Source organism: Camelus bactrianus, chromosome 27 (genome assembly GCF_048773025.1).
Source record: "Camelus bactrianus isolate YW-2024 breed Bactrian camel chromosome 27, ASM4877302v1, whole genome shotgun sequence".
Lineage (NCBI taxonomy): Eukaryota > Metazoa > Chordata > Mammalia > Artiodactyla > Camelidae > Camelus > Camelus bactrianus.
The window spans coordinates 32,065,578-32,088,982 of record NC_133565.1 but is presented as its reverse complement, the minus strand read 5'-3'; the positions used below and the strand labels follow the sequence as shown (position 1 = coordinate 32,088,982).

Here is a 23,405-nt window from a genome sequence, read left to right as displayed (position 1 = left end):
GGGGCGCACCTTACTCGCCATCCCCTGGAGCCTCCCTCTCTACCTGCCTTGCTCCAAGGCCGCCAGGATGTGGGCCCTTCAGGGATTCGCACACAATTCTGAGAAGAGGGACAAGGCGTAGAACCGAGGCTCTCGGCCTGACCCTTCCCACGCCGTCCTCCAAACAACCCTTGCCGGTGGGGAGCCTTGCCCGTTCACATGCGTGTGCCGGTCCACATGGCAGCGTACAATGACCCCAGTTAACACGTGTGAACACATTCACGCGCTCACATGCACACACATGAGGCCACACGCGAGGGTGCGCACATCTCCGAGAGTACCGCAGGCCGGACTCTGCGGGGCCGGGCTGGCCCGGGACTCGGAGGGGCGCGGCTGTGTGCTGGGCTGGAGCACTGGGGCGCCGGCTCCCGCGCAAGGTTGGTGCAGCCCTAGCCCGCGCCGCCTTGCCAGTTTCGCTGCCCCATCCGCGCAGGGTGGTGGTTGGGGCGCTCCTCGCTCTCCGCCCCCTTCGCTGAAAGAAGCCGAGTCCCCCACCTCACTTCCCCCCTCCCTCGGTTTTGCGGCCGCGCCTTCTCCTCCCCCTCCCGGCTCCCGCCGCTCTCTCGCTCGCTCGCTCCCTCCCTCCCTCCCTCGGTCCCTCCTCCCTCCCTGGCTCGCTCCTCGCTCCTCGCGCTCCCTCCCTGCGCCGCGGCAGAGCGCGGAGCCCGGGCGGGAGCCGGCGCGGGAGCCGGAGCGGGCGGCCGGCGACAGCGCAGGAGGCGGCGGGTCCCGGTCCCGGCCTCGGAGCGCGCGGAGTCCCCACCCGCGCCGCTCCGGCCCCTCTCCCGACGCGGGGCTCCGAGCAGCATGCGCAGCCGCTGCCCGCCGGCCTCAGCCCTGGCCCCGACCCCGCTGCGGAGCGCGCCCGGCCTCGACCCCGGCCCCAGCGGCAGAGGTGGTGGCGGCGGCGGCGGCGGCGGCGGCTCCAGGCCGGCCCGGGGCGCAGAACCAGGCTCGTGGTGCCCGCGTCGCGCGTCCTGAGCGCGCCCGCCCCTCCGCCCGCCGGAGCCGCGGCCTCCAGCCTCCCTACTCCCTGGCCCTTGCCCCGGCCCCGGCTCCGGCTTGGCTCCCGCCTTCGTGGGGCAGACAGACGGACAGCTAGCCCCGCGAGGGCGCGCGGACTGCCGGGCGGAGGTGTTGGACGAGAAGGAGGAGACGGAGGAGGGGGCTGGGCAGGGGCTGGGGCCCGGCGGGGGAGACATGCGATTGGTGACCGAGCGGAGCGGACGGACGGCGCGCGCGAGATGCAGGTGAGCCCGGCGGCCGCGGCCCAGCCCCGAGTGGGCAGCCCCACTGCGAGCGCCCCTGGGGGCCGCCGTCGGCCCGGGCTGCGCCCTCCTGGGGCAGCGGGGCACCCCAGCGCCACCCAGATCCGCTTTTGGGTCACAGATCTGACTCCCCTCAAACCTCAGAACTGAGGACTCCTCCTTTCCCGTTCCTCCCACCCCTACAAATACCAGGTAGGCTAGCTGAGACCCCGCAGCTGTGGAGGGGTCCCAGTCCTGCTGGTCCTCCGTACCTCCTCCCATTCTGAGGCAGCCCTAGCAGCACCAGGCACTCCCAAGCGGGTGGACGCAGATCGGGGACCAGGTTTATCCACAGGCACCAGGCTGGGCGCCACCTTGCTCCCCTAACAAGGAGCAACCCCTTTCCAGCTCCTGCCCAGTGAGGAGAAGGCGAGGGGAACTGGGGGGCCTAGGAGAATGGAGGAGAGGGAGTTAGGGTTGAGGAGGACCCCGGAACCCTTTGGGGGCCTCCCCTTTGTCTTCAGCCCTGGCTTCTCACTTCCTCCTGCCCCACTTTTCATTCTGAAGCAGAGCTGGTGGGAGGTGGGAACCAGCTGAGAACAAGGGGCCTTCTTCTTGGCCCCCTACCTCTGCAATGTGGGCTATGGGCATCCTGCTCCCCCAGGCACCTCCAGGTGGATCCCACTTTGAGGAGAGGTGGGGCCAGTCCCAGTGGGCTGTCCCTTCCTGTGTCTTGCGCAGGGTCCCAGCCCAGCTCTGTCCAGCCCTGGTTGTGCCGGCATCAGCATCTCCTCTTTGTTCTCAGAGGTCCTGGGGTTGGGGTTGGGGAGAAGGGGCATCTGGGAGAATGGCAGTGCAGGAAGCCCTAAGGTGGGGGCAGTACCATCTGGGCAAGCCCCTTCCCTGCCAGCTCAGTCCTCCCCTGCTTGGCTTGGGCAGACGGAGGGTGCGCAGCCCAGCCTGGTCCATGACTCCAGCTCAGCCCTGCTGATCATTATGCCAGTGGCTCCAGCACTGGTGCCTCCTATGCCCAGGGAGCAATGAGCCGGGGCATCCAGGCAGCAGAGAGCCTGGGGCTTCCCCACGTCCTGCAAGGAATGCTGTGAGGGAAGAGAGGGTTAGCTGCTCCCAGACCCTTTGTCCTTGTGTGGGCAGGGAGGGGCTCAGAGTCCTCACACCTCCGGGAAGAAGCCAGCACCTGGTCTGCTGGGACAGCTTGTCTGCCCTTCCTGCTTTCTCCCCATGGCCTGAGGCAGGAGGGAGGGGCTGAGGTGGCAGAGGGGAGAGGCCAGGAACTCTTCAGAACCCAGATGGGGGCTCCCGGCAACACCCAGCTGCCCCTCCTGGAAGACAGCTTAGCAAAGGTGAGGGTGGGCCCCCTCTGGTATTATTGTTGGCTCCGCCCCCTCCACCCCTACCAATTTAAGAGTGAGGTGGCCTTGGCTAGGGCTTGGTCAAGGCTGTAGTGCTCCCTGGTGCCTGGAGTTAGAGTGGGTCCTGAATCCAAGGGGCCAGGTTTGGGGGGATGGGTAGGTGCTGAGGACAATGGAGAGACCACTCTATGCCTTGCAGTAGTCCTCTTTGGTCCTAGGGTCAGCTCCTCCATGCCCTGAGCATCCATTTGTCCTATGCTAGATACTGTTTTCTAAAATCCAGAATTCCAAGGAGACACTGAAAAGAAGGGAAAAAAAGTCTTGTGAGGGTGGGTCCTTGTTCAGCGTAAAGCTAGACAGGATCCCTGGTACCAGTGACGGCTCATCTGGGGCTACTCTCCGAGTGCCACCAGAACAAATGGGGAGAGGATCGTGATTGGGTCTGGGGGACGGGGGAATGCGTTCCTGTTGAGAAATGAGACAGTGTCAGGTGGAGGGTTGAGGAGGTGGGTCCTGTGCGGCTAGGGAAGCGCCAGCAAGGGGAGGCTGCAGGTGGTAGTTGTCTCAGAGACAGCCTTTGTTTTGCTGGCCGGGGTCTCTTGGTCTGGCTGTCCTGTGTGTAGTGCTCTGTGGAAGGATGGGGGCCGTCCAGCCTCAGGGTTCCCCCTCCTGATGGTCATCCACTGATGGCTGCCTGTTCTGTTCCCAGCAATCCCTCTACATGTCCCCCCATCACCTGGCTTGGTTCAGCGTTCCTACCCAGATGGTCTCCTCCTCTTCTCCTGGCCCCTCCTGTAGGAAGCCTCCCTGACTCCTCCACATCACTGACCCTCCAGGCACCCACAGCATAGAATCACACAGGTTTGCATCTAATATTGTACCAGCCAATTCATTCATGCATTTGTTCTACACATCCTGGCTGAGCTGCTTGCTCTGCTCTGGGCTAGGCCTTTCCATGGCTCCCATGGATTACCTTGAACATTCAGGGCAATCCGTACCCATCCCCTGTGCTCTCCTGCCTGGCCCCTGGGATAGGGAAGACACTGGGAGGCACCAGGGAGCAGTGGCAAGAACTACCTGGGGGAGACATAGTGTCTTCAGCCTATAAGGCGTCAAGGATGCCCCAGGCAGGGGTTAGGGAGAGCCAAGCCAGGGTATTCAGTAGCACACTCAGGCACTCAGAGAAGGATGAGATTTGTTCCTGGGGGCTGAGGCAGTCAGGGGTCCTCCAGGGAAGGAGAGAGACTGGGTATCTCTTGAAGGAGTAGAAGACTTGGCAGAGACACAGAAAGCAAGATTCCAGAATCAGGGACTGTTCTTTGTAGAAAGAGTGTGGAAAGGCAAGTTCACTTCCAAATGCATTTAAGACATGCTGACCTTTGTTTATATGTTGAATGAATGAATTAATATCCTTGGACCAGTAGAGCTGTGCTGACAACAGTCTCTTCCTCATGTGTGTTCAGTTCCTTCAGTGTCATTTTATAGTGAAGTTGTTGAGTATGGTCCTTGGAGCCAGATGCCTGGGCTCAAATCTCAGCTCTTATGACTTTGGGCAAGTTACTTAATCTCTTGGGCCTCTATCTCCTTATCCATAAAGTGAGGATGATAAACAGCTGTTACGAAGTCTGTGTATTAATATATGCAAAGCGATTAGAACAGTGCCTGGCACATAGTAAGCTCTTAAGAACTGCTAGCTACTCATATTGGTATCAGTGATATGCTCTCAGTCTCAGCTTTATTGATGGTACAGAGGTTTGCTTTTATAAGCTGAGAAAACTGAAAGAGAGATGGAATGACTTGCCCAAAGTCCCCAGCTTACAAGCCTTCTTCCTGACTTCTGGTCCAGGGCTCTTACTCACTGATCCAGGCATGGCTTGTTAATTAATTAATCAATCAATATATTTAGTATTATTACTACTACTAGACTAATATAATGAACACCCTGACCCTACTCCCTGGCCTGAACACTAGCACTTTAATAATAATATACATCTTCCCATGTGTTTCTTTTCACCCATCCCTTGATAACCTTAATAACTCCTCTAAATTATCTATTTAGCATTTCATTGCCTTTTTAAAATCTTGAATTTTAATATAGAGAATTGTTCTGTTTTAGTTATTTTTGAACTTTGTTAAAAAGGAACATGAAACTGTATAGAGCCCTCTGGAATTTGTCTTTTTTCTTCAGCATGATATTCCTAAGTTTCATCTGTATTGTTGCAAATAATGGTAGATGTAGTTCATTCATTTTCACTGATGCGTGATGTTCTGTTGTTTGAACATAACATGGTGTATTTATTCTTCTATTGAGGGGCATTTGGGTTGTTTCCCTTTTTGCTCTTAAAAACACTGCTGCAGTAAACCTTCTTGTCCCCTCCCCTGAGATGACATGCAGAGCATCTCTGGGGGCACACAGCTAAGAGCAGAATTGCTGGACTGTAGGTCATGCTCATGTTCAGCTTTACTAGAAAATGTGCCATGGTGTTTTCCAAATGGGACCATTTGTGCTTTCCTATTGAAGTATCCCCATTACTCCCAACCCCTACCAACACTCAGTATGTGCAGACATCTTGGTTTTTACTGACTGAATGAGTGTAAAATGGTCTTGATTTGCATTCCTGGAATTCAAGGTTTCTGGCGTTTGAAATGGGGGTTGAGATAGGCAGCAGCCCATGTGTAAGGGATGCTCACTAAGCAGTCATCCTCTTTATGCCTCAGGCGTTGGGATGCTGTCAGTACAAACCCCTGAGCTCAGGGGTGGGCAATAGCAGTCAGGGAGGAAGGACTCCCTGGGAAAGTGGGAATAAAGAAAGATCACGGAGAGCTTAGGTCCCTGCACATTTAGAGCCAAAGGATCCCTAGTGGTTCTGTGTTCACCTGCAGGATGGGCAGCGGTGGTCCTAGCATGGGAGGCGGAGGGAGCCTGTGTTTCATTATTTTAATAATGCATAGCCCCCTGATAAGCCCCGTCTCTATACCCTGGCACCTGGCCTGGAGCTGGGCCTTGGTGAGTGCTTGGTGAGAGCCTGGTGACCCGGGGAATGAATACTGATGAGCAAATGTATGTTTGTTCCTCCTTCATTCTCACCTCATCCTCCCTGACTGCCTTTGCACACAGTGAGTGAGGGATGGCTGAACAAGGTGGCTCCTGGGCATTCACAGGTGAGGCCCTCAAGCCCCTGCCTCCTCTCAGGGGCTGAGAAACCCAGTGCTGGCAAGCTAATTTGGAGCAGTTCCCTCTGCCAGCCTGGTGCACCAACAGTTGATTCCACAGCACTTTCCCTGCCTGGGCCTGGGCCCCTGGAGCTGGGCCCCTGGAGCTGGGTAGAGACGAGCGATGGGGCTGGTGGAATAATTATGCCTATTTCATGTGACACCCAAATTGATTGCCACCAGGGTGACATTACCAGGGCATTGTTCCTCGTCTCCAATCTCTTATTACATGTTATTAGGGTGTGTGGTGTGTGTGTTTTTCTATTTTTTCCCATTTTGGGGAATTAATCTCTCTCTGCGACCTCCTCTGCTTCCCTCTGCAGAGAACCTCCTCGTGGCTCTGGGAGGGGCTGGGGGCCCGGCCAGCATGCTTCCTCTGCCTGGCCCAGCGCAGGGCTGCAGATGCAGTTGGGGTCTGGCCTGTCAGGCCCCTTCTCTTGGGTGCACGATGTGGGTATCTTAGAGCTGAGAGGGGCTGCTGAGGTGTGGACTCCAGCAGAGGAGTCCTCCTCCAATGTCCCTGATTCATGGTCTCTGCTTACATACCTCTCATGACAGCCTGCTCACTCACTATCTGCCAAGGCACGTCTTCCATCCTGAGCCTTCTGATCTTTTGTTTGATTCCTCACACTGAGTTCAATGGGCCTCCCCTATGACTCTGCCCATGGTCTTGGCTCCGCCCTGTGGTGCTCCTCCAAGGGGACCGGCTGCTTGCCCAGGACCTTTTGCACCTTCTGCCTTGGGACGCCCCTTAGAGATTTGCAGAGATGCCACCACCCTCCCAAGTCTGGGCTTTAACGAATAGGCAGCCAGGTGATGGCATGAGTTGTGCCTGAGCATAACACACCCCTTATATGTGTCTGACCAGAGGGGCTCATCACCTCTTGATACTGAGCTTAGGACATATACCAGTTTGGGAAAATGGGTTTTGGCAAGAGGCTGGCCAAGATTCAATTGAGCAGAGAGGGCTTTGAACGGTCGGTGCCAGGAGAAGGGCAAGTGTTTTTATTTATAGTTTGCCTGTCCATGTTATAAATAACTCACTACTGGACCTTGGTTTGTGATATATCGGGGATTGTTTTTAAGTCTTTTCCCCTTTTTGAGGCAGAAATAACCTAAACCTTTACCCGTCCCTACTCTGGCCACACCATGAATCAAAAGGCTATATTACCCTCGCATGATGTTGGAGAGAGAAGGTGGCTGCAGTAAGGAGGCCAGGGTTCTTCCCAGGCCCTAACCCTGAGATGGTGTGTGGCCTCGGACAAGTCCCTGATGCTCTTGGCCTCAGTTTCCTCATCCGCTTGATGGTCTCAATTATTGTGCCTCTGGAGCTAGACAAACTCAGTGACCTTTGGCAGGTGAATTAATGGCTTGGAGCCTCAGTTTCCTCATCAGTAAAGTGGGGCTAATGGTACTTCCCTCACAGGGTATTGGGGGAGGGTTGCAGAATGTGGTCATTTTGCAAAGCATTTAATATATGTGTTCCATATAAATGTCTCTTCCCTTCCCTCTCCTTGAATTCTCTGCCCCCCAGCCCAGTGAGGGTGGTATAAAGCCTGCCTTTCTGTTTTCTAAATGAGGAGTTCAGGGTCCAGAGATATAAAGCCACTTGCTCAAGATCATCTGCTCAGCAAGCAGCCCTTGAACCTGAATCAGAGAGAGGCAGTATATGGGAGTAGTCAGGACAACCTGTGGTCTAACTGCCTCAGACCTAATCCCAGCTCTGCCACTTACCGCTGTGTGATTCAGGGCAAGCTGCATTACCTCTCTGTGCCCCAATTCTCTAACCTGTAAAATGGGGATAACAGTACCAACCTAATAGGATTGTTGTGAAGATTAAACAGGATCCTGTTTGAGTTCATATCATACTAGCTGTGTGACCTTGGGCAAGCTGCAGAACCTTTTTATTCTTCTGTCTTTTCCATCTGCAAATGGGGATAGGAACAGGACCTACCTCAACAGGTTGTGGTGAAATTAAACTAATTTTTATAGGTAAAGTGCTTAGAGTAATGCCTGGCACACCAAAGGCCCTGTGTAAGGGTTTTTCCAATCATCATCATCATCATTCTATTTATTAGGCCTCTGGCCTTCAAATCCCATACTACTTCCACCACTCCCTTCAGCTCTCCTCTCCACACCCTGGGTTTCTGAGGCTGGGACCTCCCCCCTTTCCCAAGCTCAAGGCTTGTGACCTTCCCAAGTGGGGACTGGCTGGTTTCCAGGCCTCCAAAGCCTGAGATGGGCCAGTTTGAGCTGTTCCCAAGGTAGAGGAGCCTGAGGACTGGAGCACTGGGAAAGGACCCCAGGTGCTCCAGGAAGATGCGTAGGGCTGGTGGGAGATGAGGCAGGGCCACTCCCAAGGGGCCCTGGCCTGGGTGGTGGGTGGGGCCAGAGGCCTGTGGGGATACTTTCCTGCCCCTGAGGGCCTGGGTTGGCATCTCAGACCCAGAGAGAAATGGGAAGAGAGGTACTGGGTTGTAGGAGCTGCATTTTCCTTCAGCCCTGTCAGGTGGCTGCATGGGTGTTTGCCTGCCCTTCCTCAGTTCTGGGACAGCTCCACTCCAGGTCCGGGCTCTATTCACTCGGGCAGGACCAGCACAGACAACAGGAGGCTTCCCAGAATCAGTGGCTCCCTTCTGCCCCCCTCAGGCTGGATCCTAGCTTCCCAACTGGTCTCTTACCTCAGAACAATCCTATGGAGGAGCGGATGGGGTCCAGGGTGGTCCAGGACTCACCTGGGGTCACACAGCAGGGCCAGGTTCCCTGGCTGGAGCCCAGGCTTGGGACCTGTGAGCCCAGTGCCCTTTACCCAGCCAGAAGCCGCCTCCTCCAGGCCCTGCCCCAGCCCTGCCCCTCCCCACTGAGCAGGCTGCTCTTGGAGGCAGAGCCTATATATAGAAGCCTTTAAACACTAAGACGCTTTGACAATTAAAATTCATAATTTATCCCGCAAATGGCCTGGGGCTGCGGGCTGGCCGGAAGGCTGGCAGCTCCTGAGATCTGCTATGCTCCATGGGCAGGGCCGTGGGGTGGGCAGGGGCATTCCTCCCTCAGGTGCAGGGGACCGGCTGCTTGCCCAGGGCCACACAGAGGCAGCTGCCCTCGCCACTCCGTGCCCAGGCAGCACCCTCCAGCCTGGCCATGGCTGAGAGGCCAGGTGAGCACCTTTGGGAGAGGATTGAGTTTCCAAGTGCACCTAAGAGATGGGGCTGATGGCACTGGGCCAGGGAAGGCAGGGAGTGGCTGTGGCAGGGGAAGGGATAGCAGGCGGGCGTGCGCGCGCACGCACGCACACACACACACACACACACACACACACACACCCTGGGGGCCCAGCAGCCCTTTGCCAGACCAAGAGCAAGAGGAAAATAAAGAATTATACACAACAAAGGACATGACCTCAATTTTCTTTCAGGTTGATTTTTCTCTCCCTGTTGGGAGGGCGTTGCTGAAGAAGGGGAAGGGGAGGGGAGAGGGCAGGCAGCCCAGCCCAGGAGACAGACGGACACTGCCTGGCTGCCTGCCCACGGGCCACACTGTCAGTCTGGATTTCTCCTGCCAGAGCTCAGCCTGGATGCTAACCCCTCCTCTCAGGGTTCCCTGTGCCCCCACACCCCCTCCCCGTGTGCCAGGAGGCAGCCCCTGCCCTCCCCCTGGGCTCTCAGCACAGCCCTGCCGGATTAGCCTGGCCAGGGAAGACCAAGTTTCCCCCATTAGCAGCTCACACCTTAAGCCATTATCAGCCATTCACACCTCAGCAGGGATTAGCCTGGAAAGCCAGAATGGTGTGTCTTTAAAAGGAGTCCAGGGACCCGGGTCGGGATTTGGGGTAGGAGAGAAGCAATTAGGAGCCCCTGGATGCTCTCAAATGTTCCAGGCCACCAGTCAGCTCCACCCTGCACACCTCTGCCGGCACCATTCTCTTGGCTGAAAGTGCTGCCCCTCCCTCCCCTGACTTGGCCAGTGGAAATGTATCTGCAGCTCAGCCTGAGCCCACATGACGCCTCCTCCTCCTCCTTCCTGAAGCCTCTATAAAGAGCCTAGACTAGGCTTCAAGGGCTGTTCTTGGGAGCTGTCCCAGCAGCTGTTTGTAGGGATTCTGCTCTTTGAAGCTGGGCCTGGCGGTGCTGAGCTATGTCAGCCCCAGCCCTGCACTGGGGGCTCTTGATATGGGGGACACAGACGGCGAGGCAGGAGAAGCTCCAACAGAGGGACGTAGGGAGAGAGGTCAACACAGCAGCAGTGCTTGGCAGCGGGCTGCCAGAGATCCAGGGGGATCGACAGGAGGTGGGCCCTTCTTCCTGGGAGCTTACAAAGAGCTGCTTGGGATAAGAGACCCTTGAGCTAGATTCTTCAGGCAGGGTGGGAGATCTCCAGGCATGACAGATGGTTGACTCTCACTGTGGGAGAAAGGGCCTGGGCTGGAGTGACCATGGGGGGCTTTCTAGACAGGCCTCACTTCCCCCCTACTTCCCCCTTCTTCCAGCCACGTGGCCAGGTGCACTTACCACAAATGCACTTTATCATTCATGAAATAGATCCATTTGCTCTGTGCCCTGGAGCTGAAGGCAAAGAAGAGACTTCAGACAGGCAGGGACCTGGGGACAGGGCAAGTCACAAGGAATCTAGACCTTCCCTTGCCTCCAATCTTTAATGACCCAGCACAAGTCCCTTCACCTTTCTGAGTAATCAGTCCACCTGAAGGTGTGGTGGTGGGGAGAGGATGCGCTAACAGGCCCAGGACTCCAGACAAGCAGTAGGACAGGGCCATGGAGCTGAGCAGGGCCCGAGGCAGACTCTCTGAAGCTCTCGGCCCCCTTCCCAGCTCTGCCATCCCTCCTCCCTCCCTCCTGCTGCAGACCCAGCCTTAGGAATGTAGGGTGTCAGGACAAGAGGAGACCGTGCATACCTGCCTCATTTCTCAGTGAGGAAGCAGCCCGGCACGGCACCGGCACCGTTGCCCCAGTCACACAGCCAGGCTGTTAACCCAGAGGGCCCTGGGCCCCGGCGATGGCAGCGGGCTCCTCTGTGCCAGGGATCTCATGCCTGTGTGTGCTGGGGATCCCTGCAGTCCCTGAGGAACACTGAGTGGGAACACCATGAAATATTGATACTGTAAACCTAAAATAACTAAAACTTCCATCCTGCATTGCAGCTGACCCCAAATTAGGAAAGATTTTAGCATAGACAGTGGCAGCAGGCACAAGAGAATGGTATGGTGGAAAAACACTGAAAAAATTCAGTGTGTTCAACATACTGTTTTCTGACAATTTGTCAGATTTGGAGGGGAAGGGTAACTACATTTAGCTACCTAAGGACTGGTGCCTTCCCTCAGCCCTGGGGGCCTTACCCTAGCAATGCCCTGACACACCCACCCCTCCTCTGGCTCTGAACTGGCCTGTGTGTCTGAAAGAAGTCCTGCTTCACCCGGGTGGCTCTTGGGGCAGGCAGCCTGACCAGGAGGAACAGAGCTCTGCTGCCTCCTAGCTTTGTAGCCCAGTCCTAAAGGCAAATAAATTCCCTTTTGGAGGCCTTCATTTTTCTCATCTGTAAAATGGGTAAGAAATACATCTTTTTGAATGCTGGATGAGAGTTTCTAAGACAGTGAATAAAGCCTAGAGCCTGGCCTGTACCAGGTGGTCTGTGGATGCTGGTCCCACCCCTTCTCTAGGTGCAGGTGTCTGACCAGCTTGTAGGGGCCAGGCTGGGTGCATGGGAGAGGCACTCTCCTGCTCTCAGGGACCTCCAGATGCTGCCTTAGGAGATAGATGGACTCCTGACTTCCCTCGGGGGTTCTCCAAATCCACCCATGGGTGATCCATGCCTCTTCTGTCTCCACCAGTTGCCCTCTCCAACCCTGAACCTCAGGGGAAACAGCCCTAATGTGAGGCCCCCAACTGCAGTTATCAACCTCAAAAAGATCCTTCTAGTCCCTGTAAAATTGCAATTTGGTGTCTGAGCCCCTACTCCTCTTCATCCTCTAAGCCAGTTTGAGCATGTTGACATTCCAGCTGGAGAGAATCCAGTTTCTCCTAGAACCAGCCCTGCACTGCACAGTGGGAGGAAGGGCAGAGAGGGCAGGCATCCTCGGGGTCACACAGTGGAGTGGCTGGTGTGGGGATCGAGTGAGCCAGGCCATATCTGTCCCCGGCTGCGAGTGAGGGTGTGATGGTGGTAGATAGCTCTCTGCAGTGCAAGTCTGATGACTTGGCTGCCCCTACTGCTCTGGGTTGGGAAGACTCAGGCTACTGTTGGCTCCGTGCCTTGTGGCCCGGGCACAGCTCTCCTCTGCCTGCCCACCTGCTGGCCTTCAATGTTTATTTCCTTTGTATTTATTGGTCCAATTTTTAAACTCTTGCCCTTGTGGGAAGCCCTTCAGGGGGCAAGGATCCAAAATAAAAACACTGATTAAAATGCATAAAACACTTCTTAGCCATTGCGGAGTAACCAGCAGGAATAACAATGCCAGGATGGTGAGAGTAACACGTTGCTCAGTCAGCAGTTTTGGTGACCACACCTCATGACATGGCCCTGCCAGCATCCCTAGATCACAGGGACCCCACAGGGGTGTTAGACCAGGAGACTAGGCCCAGCATGCTGTGCCAGCTTGGGGAGTCATCTTAGCCCCTCTAGGTCTCAATTTCCTCACCTTTCAGGACAGTCACATGTAAAAGGTGAAGGATGAGGCAGTTTGGAGGATGTGCCCTTCTGGAGCTTTCCTGGTCCCATGTAATATGGCCCATTGCTCTGCGGGTCTAACTGCTAGGCCTGCCACATAGGGCAATGCCGACCAGCTTTTCCATCAATGTATTTGAATTTTCCAGGTCTCTCTTTGCTCAGTGGGCCTGCTCCATCAGAGTGGCTTTAATTCCTGCAAAAACTCTCATGCACATACACTTCCTTTCAAAGAACACCCAATGGAGTCTTTTCTTGATCTGAGGCTGCAGACACACCATTTGCCCTCAGGCACCTCACTCTCCAGCAGGTGAGACAAATGCACCCATGAGGGTTTGACCCAAGATTAAACATACGACACAGGAGAGGAGCCAAGTGCTGAGGCTTTGGAGTATATTTCCCTCTTTGCTCAGGTCACTAGGAAGCTCACACCTTTAATCATTATACAGGGTTCTGTGGCATTCTTTCTTGACTGGCTTGCCTTCTTTAGCTTTATCTTCTTATCATCTTGGAACAGAATTTTTCTGTCCATTGGCTCAAATCACTTTTAGAATGAGGTGCTATACATCAGGTACATAATGTCACTACTAATAAATGCAAGGTAATTCAGAGTTGTCAAGAGATTATTTCTGACTGAGTAGATCAAGGATGGCTTCATGGAGGAGGTGGCCTTTGGGGGTAGATATCCACAAAGGCTGCTGGAGCAGTAAAGCTATGAGAGATCTCCAAAAGGAGATGGCTTAGAGGCAGGAATGAGGTGGGAATCCCTGGGTGGCTTCACTGTGGGGAGTTGGGGGGGAGGAGGGAGACGAGTAGGTTGAGACAAGAAGGTGGAGTCTTTGAATGCCAGATTCTTGTCTGTATGTGGGGCTTACCAACATCTCAAGGTAGCCTGTGCCCTCGCTATCCCCTTTCTCATTCCTTAGCACCCTCTCAGCAGCCCCCACCCCACCTGCCAGCCCAGCCTTGAGCTGGGTGCTAAAAGTCCTATTTACCTTTCAGGTCCCCAGGCTCACACCCACACCAGCCCCAGCTGCCGGCCCAATTACTTATTGATCTCCTGTCAGGATGTTTGCTTTTCTGGTGGGTCACTGGAGCGTGTGCAACTGTAGAAAATGGCCTGTTAGGGGTGGGGTGGGGGAAGCCACACCACAGAATAGTCTGGAGAGAGGATGAGAGGGCCTGAGGGGAGGGGGGTGGATAAAGCCATTGGGAATAACAAAGCCTTGCAGATTCCATAACATGTCAGTGACACCAGAAGCCCTCTCTGGTTAATCAGTCACTTAGTCAATCAACAACCTGCGAGCACCTGTAAGTCCTGGGAGACCGCTGGAGCATTGGAAATTATGTGGTGTCATTGAAGTCTGACAGCCCAGAGCCCTGGTCTCAAATCCACCCTCTCTACTGGCTGGGTGTCCTTTGGCAGCCACAAGCTCTCCAAGCCCCAGTTGCCTTAAGGATTGAAGTGTGGATGACAAGGTCTGTAGCCTTGAAAGTGGAGGCTATGTGCAGCTGTGGGGAGGAGCTGGGAGGAGTGGGAGAAGGGCCTGAGCTGGAGCAGAGAGGTGGGACCCTCCCAGCCTGGGCATCCCTTTTCTGCAGTGAGCCTCCCGTTGGGGCCATGAGTGTGGGGTATGTGGACAGCAGCAGAGTCCCAAGGGTGCCATGCTGTGTGGGATGCATCTTCACCCAACCGGCAGTAGAAAGGCTGCATCTTGGCCCCCAGAGACCATCTGATCCAGGCTCTGGAGTTTGGAGGAGTCCAGACTAGTCCTCCCAGCCCCCACCAACCCTGCTGGGCTAGTTTCCCATGGGGCAGAACAGTGCTAGGGAAGAGAAGGGCAGTCTGGGCACAAGTGGGAGCAGGTAGTAGAGGGTAATGGCAGGGCTAGCTCCTGCACACCCCTTGGTCACACCACCTGCAGCCTGTAACCAAGCTGGGCCCCTCTCCGGTCACCATCTCCCTAGTCATCGCCACCCGAGGCCTGCATGTTCCTCAGGGCCCAGCTGCACCAAGCCTCATTTCCTGCGTGCCACGACGTGGACTGGCACGTCCAGGGCTGCCTGTGCCTCCCTGGGCTGTGGGAGTCTGACTGCTCCCATCAGATCAGCAGCCAGGAGGAGGGTGATTGGAATCCAGAGAGACAGATGGATGAAGCCTGCAGGGTCTTTGGAGCGGAGCACAATTCCTACTGGGGACGAGAAAAACTTCTCAAAGCAGGGCATACTAAATTAGGCCTTGAAGATGGGGTTTCAAAGGCAGGGACAGGGACATTCTAGGAGGAAAAACAGCAGGACCCTGAGCTCAGGAGCCTGGGTGGGTCACCGTGGGGACCCAGAGGAAGGGCAGAGTTGGAGAGATTCCACAGGGAGGCATCAGGGCTGGGTACTGGCTTTCTGGGTGGGGGGTAACCCCTACTGATCCAGAAACCCCACTGGGGAGCAGATTTGTGGACACTGCAGGAACCACTGGGTGTGCTGATTGCCCAGGATTCTTGGCCTTAGAGTACAGTGCAGTGTTGATAGGGAGGGGGCCACTGTGTCTGCGCCAGGGGATGCTCAGGCTGAAGGCTGAGAAGGTGGGCCCCAGCAGCCTCAAAAGCCCTTGCCTGGCAAGCTGGGTCCCAGATGTGCTCGTCTGCTGGCTGTTCCTAGAAGCCTCAGGCTTTGAGCCCCTTTGATCCCCTCTGTGAGCCCTGAGGGCAGCTCAGCAGGTCTGGCTTTATCTCTGATGAGCACCAGGGGAAGCTGAGGTTCAGGGTGCCAGGTGGGGTGCGGGGTGCATGCCTGGAGTCACACTGTAAAATATGAAATAGAGAGGAGATGGATGCAGCCTGGGGTGTCAGTACCAGGCTCATCTGAAGTGATCCCACCCCTTCCAGGAGCCCCCTGAATCCCATGGATTGCTGAGGACTCTGGGCAGCGCTGGGGCAAGGATGAGGCAGCATAGGGTAGCAGGAGGCTCTCTGGCTTGGGCATCTGGATCTTACTGTGGGGTCCCAGGCAGGTGCTCTGTGACACTCTGGGCCCCTGCCTCCCTCTCTCTGTCAGGGACATCCTGACGGGGCAGGAGGACACAAGGGCACAGAGGGCTCGGGTGGGGTCCAGCAAACATATCCTCTAATGGCCCCCTCTGTCCTGTGCTTGACCCAGCTGCAGGTGAGCGAGAGGATGCTGGCGGGGGGCGCGAGGAGCATGCCCAGCCCCCTCCTGGCCTGCTGGCAGCCCATCCTCCTGCTGGTGCTGGGCTCGGTGCTGTCAGGCTCGGCCACGGGCTGCCCGCCCCGCTGCGAGTGCTCCGCCCAGGACCGCGCCGTCCTCTGCCACCGCAAGCGCTTCGTGGCGGTGCCGGAGGGCATCCCCACCGAGACCCGCCTGCTGGACCTGGGCAAGAACCGCATCAAGACGCTCAACCAGGACGAGTTTGCCAGCTTCCCACACCTGGAGGAGCTGGAGCTCAACGAGAACATCGTGAGCGCCGTGGAGCCCGGCGCCTTCAACAACCTCTTCAACCTCCGGACGCTGGGGCTCCGCAGCAACCGCCTGAAGCTCATCCCCCTGGGCGTCTTCACTGGCCTCAGTAACCTGACCAAGCTGGACATCAGCGAGAACAAGATCGTCATCCTGCTGGACTACATGTTCCAGGACCTGTACAACCTCAAGTCGCTGGAGGTCGGCGACAACGACCTCGTCTACATCTCCCACCGAGCCTTCAGCGGCCTCAACAGCCTGGAGCAGCTGACGCTGGAGAAATGCAACTTGACCTCCATCCCCACCGAGGCGCTGTCCCACCTGCACGGCCTCATTGTCCTGCGGCTCCGGCACCTCAACATCAACGCCATCCGGGACTATTCCTTCAAGAGGCTGTACCGGCTCAAGGTCTTGGAGATCTCCCACTGGCCCTACTTGGACACCATGACTCCCAACTGTCTCTACGGACTCAACCTGACGTCCCTGTCCATCACGCACTGCAACCTGACCGCCGTGCCCTACCTGGCCGTGCGCCACCTGGTCTATCTCCGCTTCCTCAACCTCTCCTACAACCCCATCAGCACCATTGAGGGCTCCATGTTGCATGAGCTGCTAAGGCTGCAGGAGATCCAGCTGGTGGGTGGGCAGCTGGCCGTGGTGGAGCCCTATGCCTTCCGCGGCCTCAACTACCTGCGCGTGCTCAATGTCTCTGGCAACCAGCTGACCACACTGGAGGAGTCTGCCTTCCACTCGGTGGGCAACCTGGAGACACTCATCCTGGACTCCAACCCGCTGGCCTGCGACTGCCGGCTCCTGTGGGTGTTCCGGCGCCGCTGGCGGCTCAACTTCAACCGGCAGCAGCCCACGTGCGCCACGCCCGAGTTCGTCCAGGGCAAGGAGTTCAAGGACTTCCCCGACGTGCTCCTGCCCAACTACTTCACCTGCCGCCGCGCTCGCATCCGGGACCGCAAGGCCCAACAGGTGTTTGTGGACGAGGGCCACACGGTGCAGTTCGTGTGCCGCGCGGATGGCGACCCGCCGCCAGCCATCCTCTGGCTCTCGCCACGCAAGCACCTGGTCTCAGCCAAGAGCAATGGGCGGCTCACGGTCTTCCCCGATGGCACGCTGGAGGTGCGCTACGCCCAGGTACAGGACAACGGCACGTACCTGTGCATTGCGGCCAATGCGGGCGGCAACGACTCCATGCCCGCCCACCTGCATGTGCGCAGCTACTCGCCCGACTGGCCCCATCAACCCAACAAGACCTTCGCCTTCATCTCCAACCAGCCGGGCGAGGGAGAGGCCAACAGCACTCGCGCCACCGTGCCTTTCCCCTTTGACATCAAGACCCTCATCATTGCCACCACCATGGGCTTCATCTCCTTCCTGGGCGTCGTCCTCTTCTGTCTGGTGCTGCTGTTTCTCTGGAGCCGGGGCAAGGGCAACACGAAGCACAACATTGAGATTGAGTATGTGCCCCGCAAGTCGGACGCAGGCATCAGCTCTGCGGACGCACCCCGCAAGTTCAACATGAAGATGATATGAGGCCGGGGCGGGGGGCAGGGACCCCCGGGCGTGCCAGGCAGGGGAAGGGGTCTGGCCACCGTCCACTGGCTCCCCAGTCCTTCCCACCTCCTCTCTGCCCCTCTACACACACTCTTTTTCTCCCTCGTACCCTGTCTCCTGCTGCCCGCGCCAGCCCTCACCGCCTGCCCTCTTTCTACCAGGACCTCAGAAGTCCAGGCTTGGGGACCCCACCTGCACAGGGGCACACACTGACAGACTGGAGTTGGAAGCTGATGAACCAACATGCAGCACAGTCAATAATTCAATTTAAAAAAAAGTTACAAACTTCCTCTGTAACTTGGGTTTCAATAATTATGGATTTTTATGAAAACTTGAAATAATAAAAAGAGAAAAAAAACTATTTCCTATAGCTAGTTGGAATGCAAACTTTTGACGTCCTGATTGCTCCAGGGCCCTCTTCCAACTCAATTTCTTGTTTTTCTCTTCCTCCTCCTCCTCTTCCTCTTCCTCCTTTCTCTTCTCTTCCCCTGTGGGGAGGGATCACTCAGGAAATCAGGGAAGGAGGTTCCAGCCCCACTCGCCTGCCCACCCAGCCAGGGCAGGCGCCAGAGCAGGCTGGGTGGTGGGTCTAGGCCCAGCTCTGGGCTGGCTGTTTGCAGGGAGCGGGTGGAGGGGACTGGGCTGCCCAGTGTGGGTGAGGGCCTCTCTGCCGAGCTGCCAGGCAGCACTACTGCCCGGGGGTGGGGCCTGGCTCGAGTGTGGCTGAGACTCTGGACAGAGGCTGGGGTCCTCCTGGAGGACAGCACAGTCAGTGGAGAGAGCCAGGGACCGAGGCCTAACTCCAGATCCAGCTCTGCTGCTGACTTGCTATGTGGCCTCGAATAGGTCATTGGCCCTCTCTGGGCCTCAGTCTCTGTATCTGTATAAGTGGAAACGTTACTCCCCGCCCTGCCTACCTCACAGGGCTGTTGTGAGGAATTGATGAGATGATGTATGTGAAACACTTTGTAACCTGTAAAGCGCTGTGCACACGTGTGGGTGACTGTTCTCATTATGGTCATTATTATCTCACTGTGTGGGGCAGGGCTTCTGAAAGGATTTCCATGGGGTCAGGTTTGGGGGCATGCCAGGGGAGGGCTGCCTCCAGAGCCTTCCAGAGGCTTCCCCCAGGACAGCTGCCCAATGGTGACCACAGGCGTTGACTGAATGGACAGGGCTCTTGACCCACAGGGGAATCCTGAGTCCCATGACAGCATCACTTCTACTGCCTCTGGTGTGGGGTCCCCCCAGGCAGAAGCCCCTTGCAGCTTTGACCTGGACCTATGTAGGGATTGAGAACACCAGCTCTCTCCAAGCCTTCTCTCCACAAGTACTTATCAAGTGCCTACTGTATACCACTTCCCATGTAGAGTCCCCCAGTCTTTGCAGTCTCTGAGGCTGGGGGAGGCAGTTCTGGGGCTGCTCTTAAGACTGCCTAGCCCCAGGTCACCGACCCCAGCCTTGCCCCATCTCCCACCACGCCTTCCTCTGAGCCTACCCTGGGCTCTGAAGGGTTCTGGGTTTGGGACTGGGATCCACCTGCGTATGAACTGATCAGGAGATTCAGAAGTGGCCCTGCTCATTCATATCAAACCTAGACGCTCCAAACTCAACCCTGAAAAGAGATGCTCTGAGTGACAGAAGTTTAAAGAGCCAGACAGGTCACCTTGTAACTTTCCTGAATCCTTAGACTCAAGAAGCTGGGCAGTAGCTCGGCCAGCAGACCATGAGCTCATAGCCCCACCTCTGTCGGATGGGGCAGGGCACCCAGCTTCATCCTTCCAAGCGTCCTCTTTCTCCTCAAGGACTACTTAGATTCAGCCCCACGGTGGGCCCAGGGCAAGCCTGCTGCCCATTAACCCTCAGGCCAGGGGAGAACCCAGCAATGCGGGAGCCCAAGGGCACAGGCTTAGTTGAACTTGGAGAGCCGGGAGCAGTATCCCTCAGCAACAAAAACTTCCAGAACGCAGCTCCTCCAGCCAGGGCTCCTCCTGGGGCTCACACCTCCCACCCAAACTGGCATGAACTAGGTAGCTGCACCTTCTAAACCAAGCCTCTGGTGGGACAGCAGAGTGAGCATAACCTGACATGGAGTTGGCACTCACTCACTCACTCATTCATTCATTCATTCAATTTACAGATGTACCCGAGAGCCTACTCTGCCCCCGGCTCCCGGCTGATGCAGTCTGTGTACACTTGCCCACATCTTCCAACCACCAGCCCAGACTGTACCTGGTTCTGGGGAAGCCTCAAGCCCTCTGGACTGTGATTTTATCGCTGGGAAGAAACAGGATCCTTTCCCTGTAGGATCCTAGAATATTGGCATGGAAACAGTTGTCAGTACCTGGGGGACAGCCTAGAATGGTGATGATAAGGAGCTGACGTTGGAGGTGGGGTCTGAGTGTGAGGTCCTGTTCTAGCACTTACTAGCTGTTTGGGGTTGTTAAGCCCGCTGAACCGTGGTCTTCTCATCTGTAACATGATAATCTTATGACATTTGGTCGTTAGGAGGTTAAATGAGGGAGAGTAGTAGTGCTGGTGTAGTGCCTGGCACTCTGTAAATCCTCTACCAGTGGTGGTGATAATTACTGTCAGGTCCAACTCTGGTGCAGAGCCAGGACCAGAGAGGGTTGTAGCTTAGCCAAAGTCACGTAGTTTCTAAGTGATAGGACCAGGGCCTGGAGTTTCCAGACTCCTAGAGCCACAGACTTCTAAGCCTTGCTCAGGGTTTCTCAGGGCCAGGCCTGGGGACCCACCCCCTGCATCTGGCAGGAGACAGCTTTGGGGAGCTCAGGGGCAGGAAGAGGAATCCTTGGACATGGGGGCAGCCTGTATGCAACAAGAGGCCAGTGGTATCACTTGAGGCTTTAAGAACCCAATTAGCCTGTTCATCTCCTGGATGCTTTGATGGGTACTGTCCTCATGCAGAAGGCAGCCCATGGGATTGTTACTTAACTCCTCCGGGATGCTAGGGTCCCTGGGGCTTAATGAAGTTCTGGTAAGAGCAGGGGGCTCAGAGGGCCAATATCTTCCTGGCTACTGGGAGGGAACTGGACCCCTGGGAAACTCAGGACACAAGAAAATTGTGAAGTTGTGTTCAAATGGGGGAGAAAGTCAGTTCACATGGGTGTGAGTACCCCGGGTCAGGGGGCTGGGTTGCCCAAGGAAAGGAGCCTGGGCACTGGGAAGAACTCAGGCTGTGAGCTAAGTAGCCGAGGTTTTAATGCTGCCCCTTCCTAACTGTGGGACCTTCATGTGTAGGAGAGTAATGAACTCACCTGCTAAGAATCCTGGCCGATTTAAGGGGGAAGAGCCTGAAAAGGCAGGCTGGAGAGGTTACTTTCTCCAAGGTCTGACAGTCTCTGACAGAGAAAGAGAAGGAACAGATACCACTCCCCCAACCGCAGCACTCTCCCTGGCACATACCAGCCAGGAACCTGAACTCAGAGGTGGTCTGAAGGCCAAAGCCTTCTTTCCTTCCTGGTCTGCCCACATTCCACATAGCCCAGTCGGCCTCACACCCAGTGGGGTTGTGGAGTCAAGATGTCCTGCCATGTCAAGCCCTATAGGGAGCTGGCTGCTCTGGTCCCCTTTCTGCCTGGGTCCTGGGGACCCAAGCTACCGGGGAAAAGTAAGATTCTGAATTCTGAGAGTTTAGCCTGCTTTCCAGGAGACCAAGATCAGCGGCAGCCTCCAGGCCTGTTCCTCCAGAGGTCAGCATACCTTAAATAGAAAGGGTGACAAGACTGGGAGCCTACCCTGGGCAAGCAAGTGGACTTGGCCAAAGATAGCATCCAGCAGGGTGAGTATTAGAGGGAGCAGCAAGCAACATGACCCCCCACCCCCCCAGGTTTATCCCTCACAAGTGTGACTCTGAGGCTCAGAGAGGGGAAGTAACCTGCCTAGAGTCACATAGAAGAGTACAGAGTGGTAGATGGGGCATGGACTTTGGAGTCAGGCAGACTTTGATTCAAACACCATCTCAGGTGTGGCACCTGTTTGGTGTACAACAGTGACTATTGTTATTAGCATGTTATCATCATGGACAGGCAGAGAAGTGGTGGTTGAACTCAGGAACTGTGTGGGGAACACAATGGGGCTCCCAAAGAGCTGGAACTCCAATAGGGTTGGGGGTAGAAACCAAACCCAGTCATACCCTCTGATTTGCCACTGAAGAGCTTGGGGCTGTGTGAGGAGGATGGGAGCAGATTCCGGGTCTTCACGCATGTCTGCCCAGGATGGAGAGAGTGGCCATGCCTGGAGCCCTGGAGGACAAGACCACAACCTGTGGATGTTTGTGGGGATGGAGGTCAAAGGGAACAAGGGAGAAGGAGTCAGGGGAGCAGTGTAGACCCCTGGCTGGTATTAGGAGTCCCTGAAGGACCTCAAGCCTTTCAGGGTCTGAAGTCAGGGTTCATGAGGTACAAGGAGCAAGGTCAGTGTGGACCAGCTGGAGTTGAGTGGTTTACTGGGGTCCTCACAGAACCTGGTTCTATGGTCTATCAGCTTTCCTGCTTTCCTCCCCAGTTTGGTGTCCGCTGATGACATGACAGCCTGCACAGGGCTGAGAGTCATTCTCAGCTCCCAATCTGCAACCCCAGCTTCAGCCTCCTGCACAATTTGGCTTGCTAGGATCTCTGATCTTTTCATTCGTATTCTTCAGAGAGAAAAATCTGATTGGACACCTTCCAGCCAATGGATTGGCTGCATCTAAGTCAGGTGCTCATCCCCTGTCCAATCAGCTGAGGCCAAGGAGCACCACATTATCCAGGCCAACTCTGGGTGAAGATGATACAGAAGGGGCTCAAGGGCAGCATCAGTTCTCTACCACTGCAGGACAGTCATCCCAAAACTTAGTGGTGTAGAAAAACAGCAAGCATTTATTTGTTCTCAGTTTTGCAACCTGGGCCGGCTTGGTAAAGTTCTGCCTGCTATAAGCTAGGAGGCCTGACTGGGGCTGAAAAATCCAGGGTGGCTTCTGGCCATGTCTGTCGCTTCAACTGGGGAGGCTGGAAGGGCTGGAGGCCAGCTGGTTTCTCTCTTTCCATACGGTCTCTCCAGCAGGCTAGCTGGACTCCTTTATAGCGGCTCGGTGCTCCAAGAGGGTGAGGCAGGGGCTTCCAGGTCTCTTGAGGCTGAGGCCAGGAAGTCCCACGGCTTCATATTCTCTGCATTCTATTGGTCAAGGCAAGTCACAGGCCCATCTGGATTCAGGGGAGGGAGGACAGGCCCAGCTCTGGGTGGGAGGAGTACAAAGTCACGTGGTGAAAGGGCAGGCAGGATGCAAGGGTCAATGCAGCCACTGTTGGAAGTCACCCTCCACAGGTACCTCCACAGTGCCTTTTTACTTTTAGGAACCACTCACTGGTGCATATGCCTCTACAGTTTACCCAGGAGTAGGGAGCTGAGAGAGTGATGGTGACAGGCCTACAGATGGATCCACAGCTGGTAAAGAGCCAGGACTTGAGCCCAAGTTTTCTGCCCCTGGTGCAGTGACATTTAAAGCAGAGGCAGGAGGCTGGGGACGCCAGGGATAATATATCAATAATAATAATAGCTATTGTTTATCAAGGGCTGTGCCAAGCACCAGGCCAGACACTCTACCCTTGTTCTCTTATTTAACCCTGTCGCAAGGATGTTCTAATGTGCTTCCTTTTGGATGAGAACACTGAGGCTCAGGGAGAACTGGCTGCCTAGGGCTTACCACTGCATGGCCAGGATTCATATTCAAGGCACCAGCGCTTCACAGCAGAAGAAGCACCAGACTGGTCTCTACACTGAACCACCACAGCCTTCTCATCTGTGAAGTAGGCACAGTCCC

At 55.9% G+C, this 23,405-nt stretch overlaps 1 protein-coding gene across 6 annotated transcripts in view; it reads left to right on the top strand.

The window, feature by feature from the left end:
- LINGO1 (leucine rich repeat and Ig domain containing 1) overlaps positions 1–18,580 on the top strand; it is a 184,548-nt gene extending 165,968 nt beyond the window's left edge. For 4 of the 6 annotated variants that reach the window (XM_074353962.1, XM_074353963.1, XM_074353964.1 and 1 more), the window contains one exon: positions 15,701–18,580. In XM_074353962.1, the coding sequence (XP_074210063.1) occupies positions 15,719–17,563 (1,845 nt within the window). In that variant the 5' untranslated portion in view covers positions 15,701–15,718 and the 3' untranslated portion in view covers positions 17,564–18,580. Of the gene's footprint in view, positions 1–683; positions 1,290–13,564; positions 13,631–15,700 lie in introns of those variants that run through there. The other 2 variants (XM_074353961.1, XM_045516829.2) reach the window with 2 other exon arrangements.
- Positions 18,581–23,405: the final 4,825 nt, after the last annotated feature.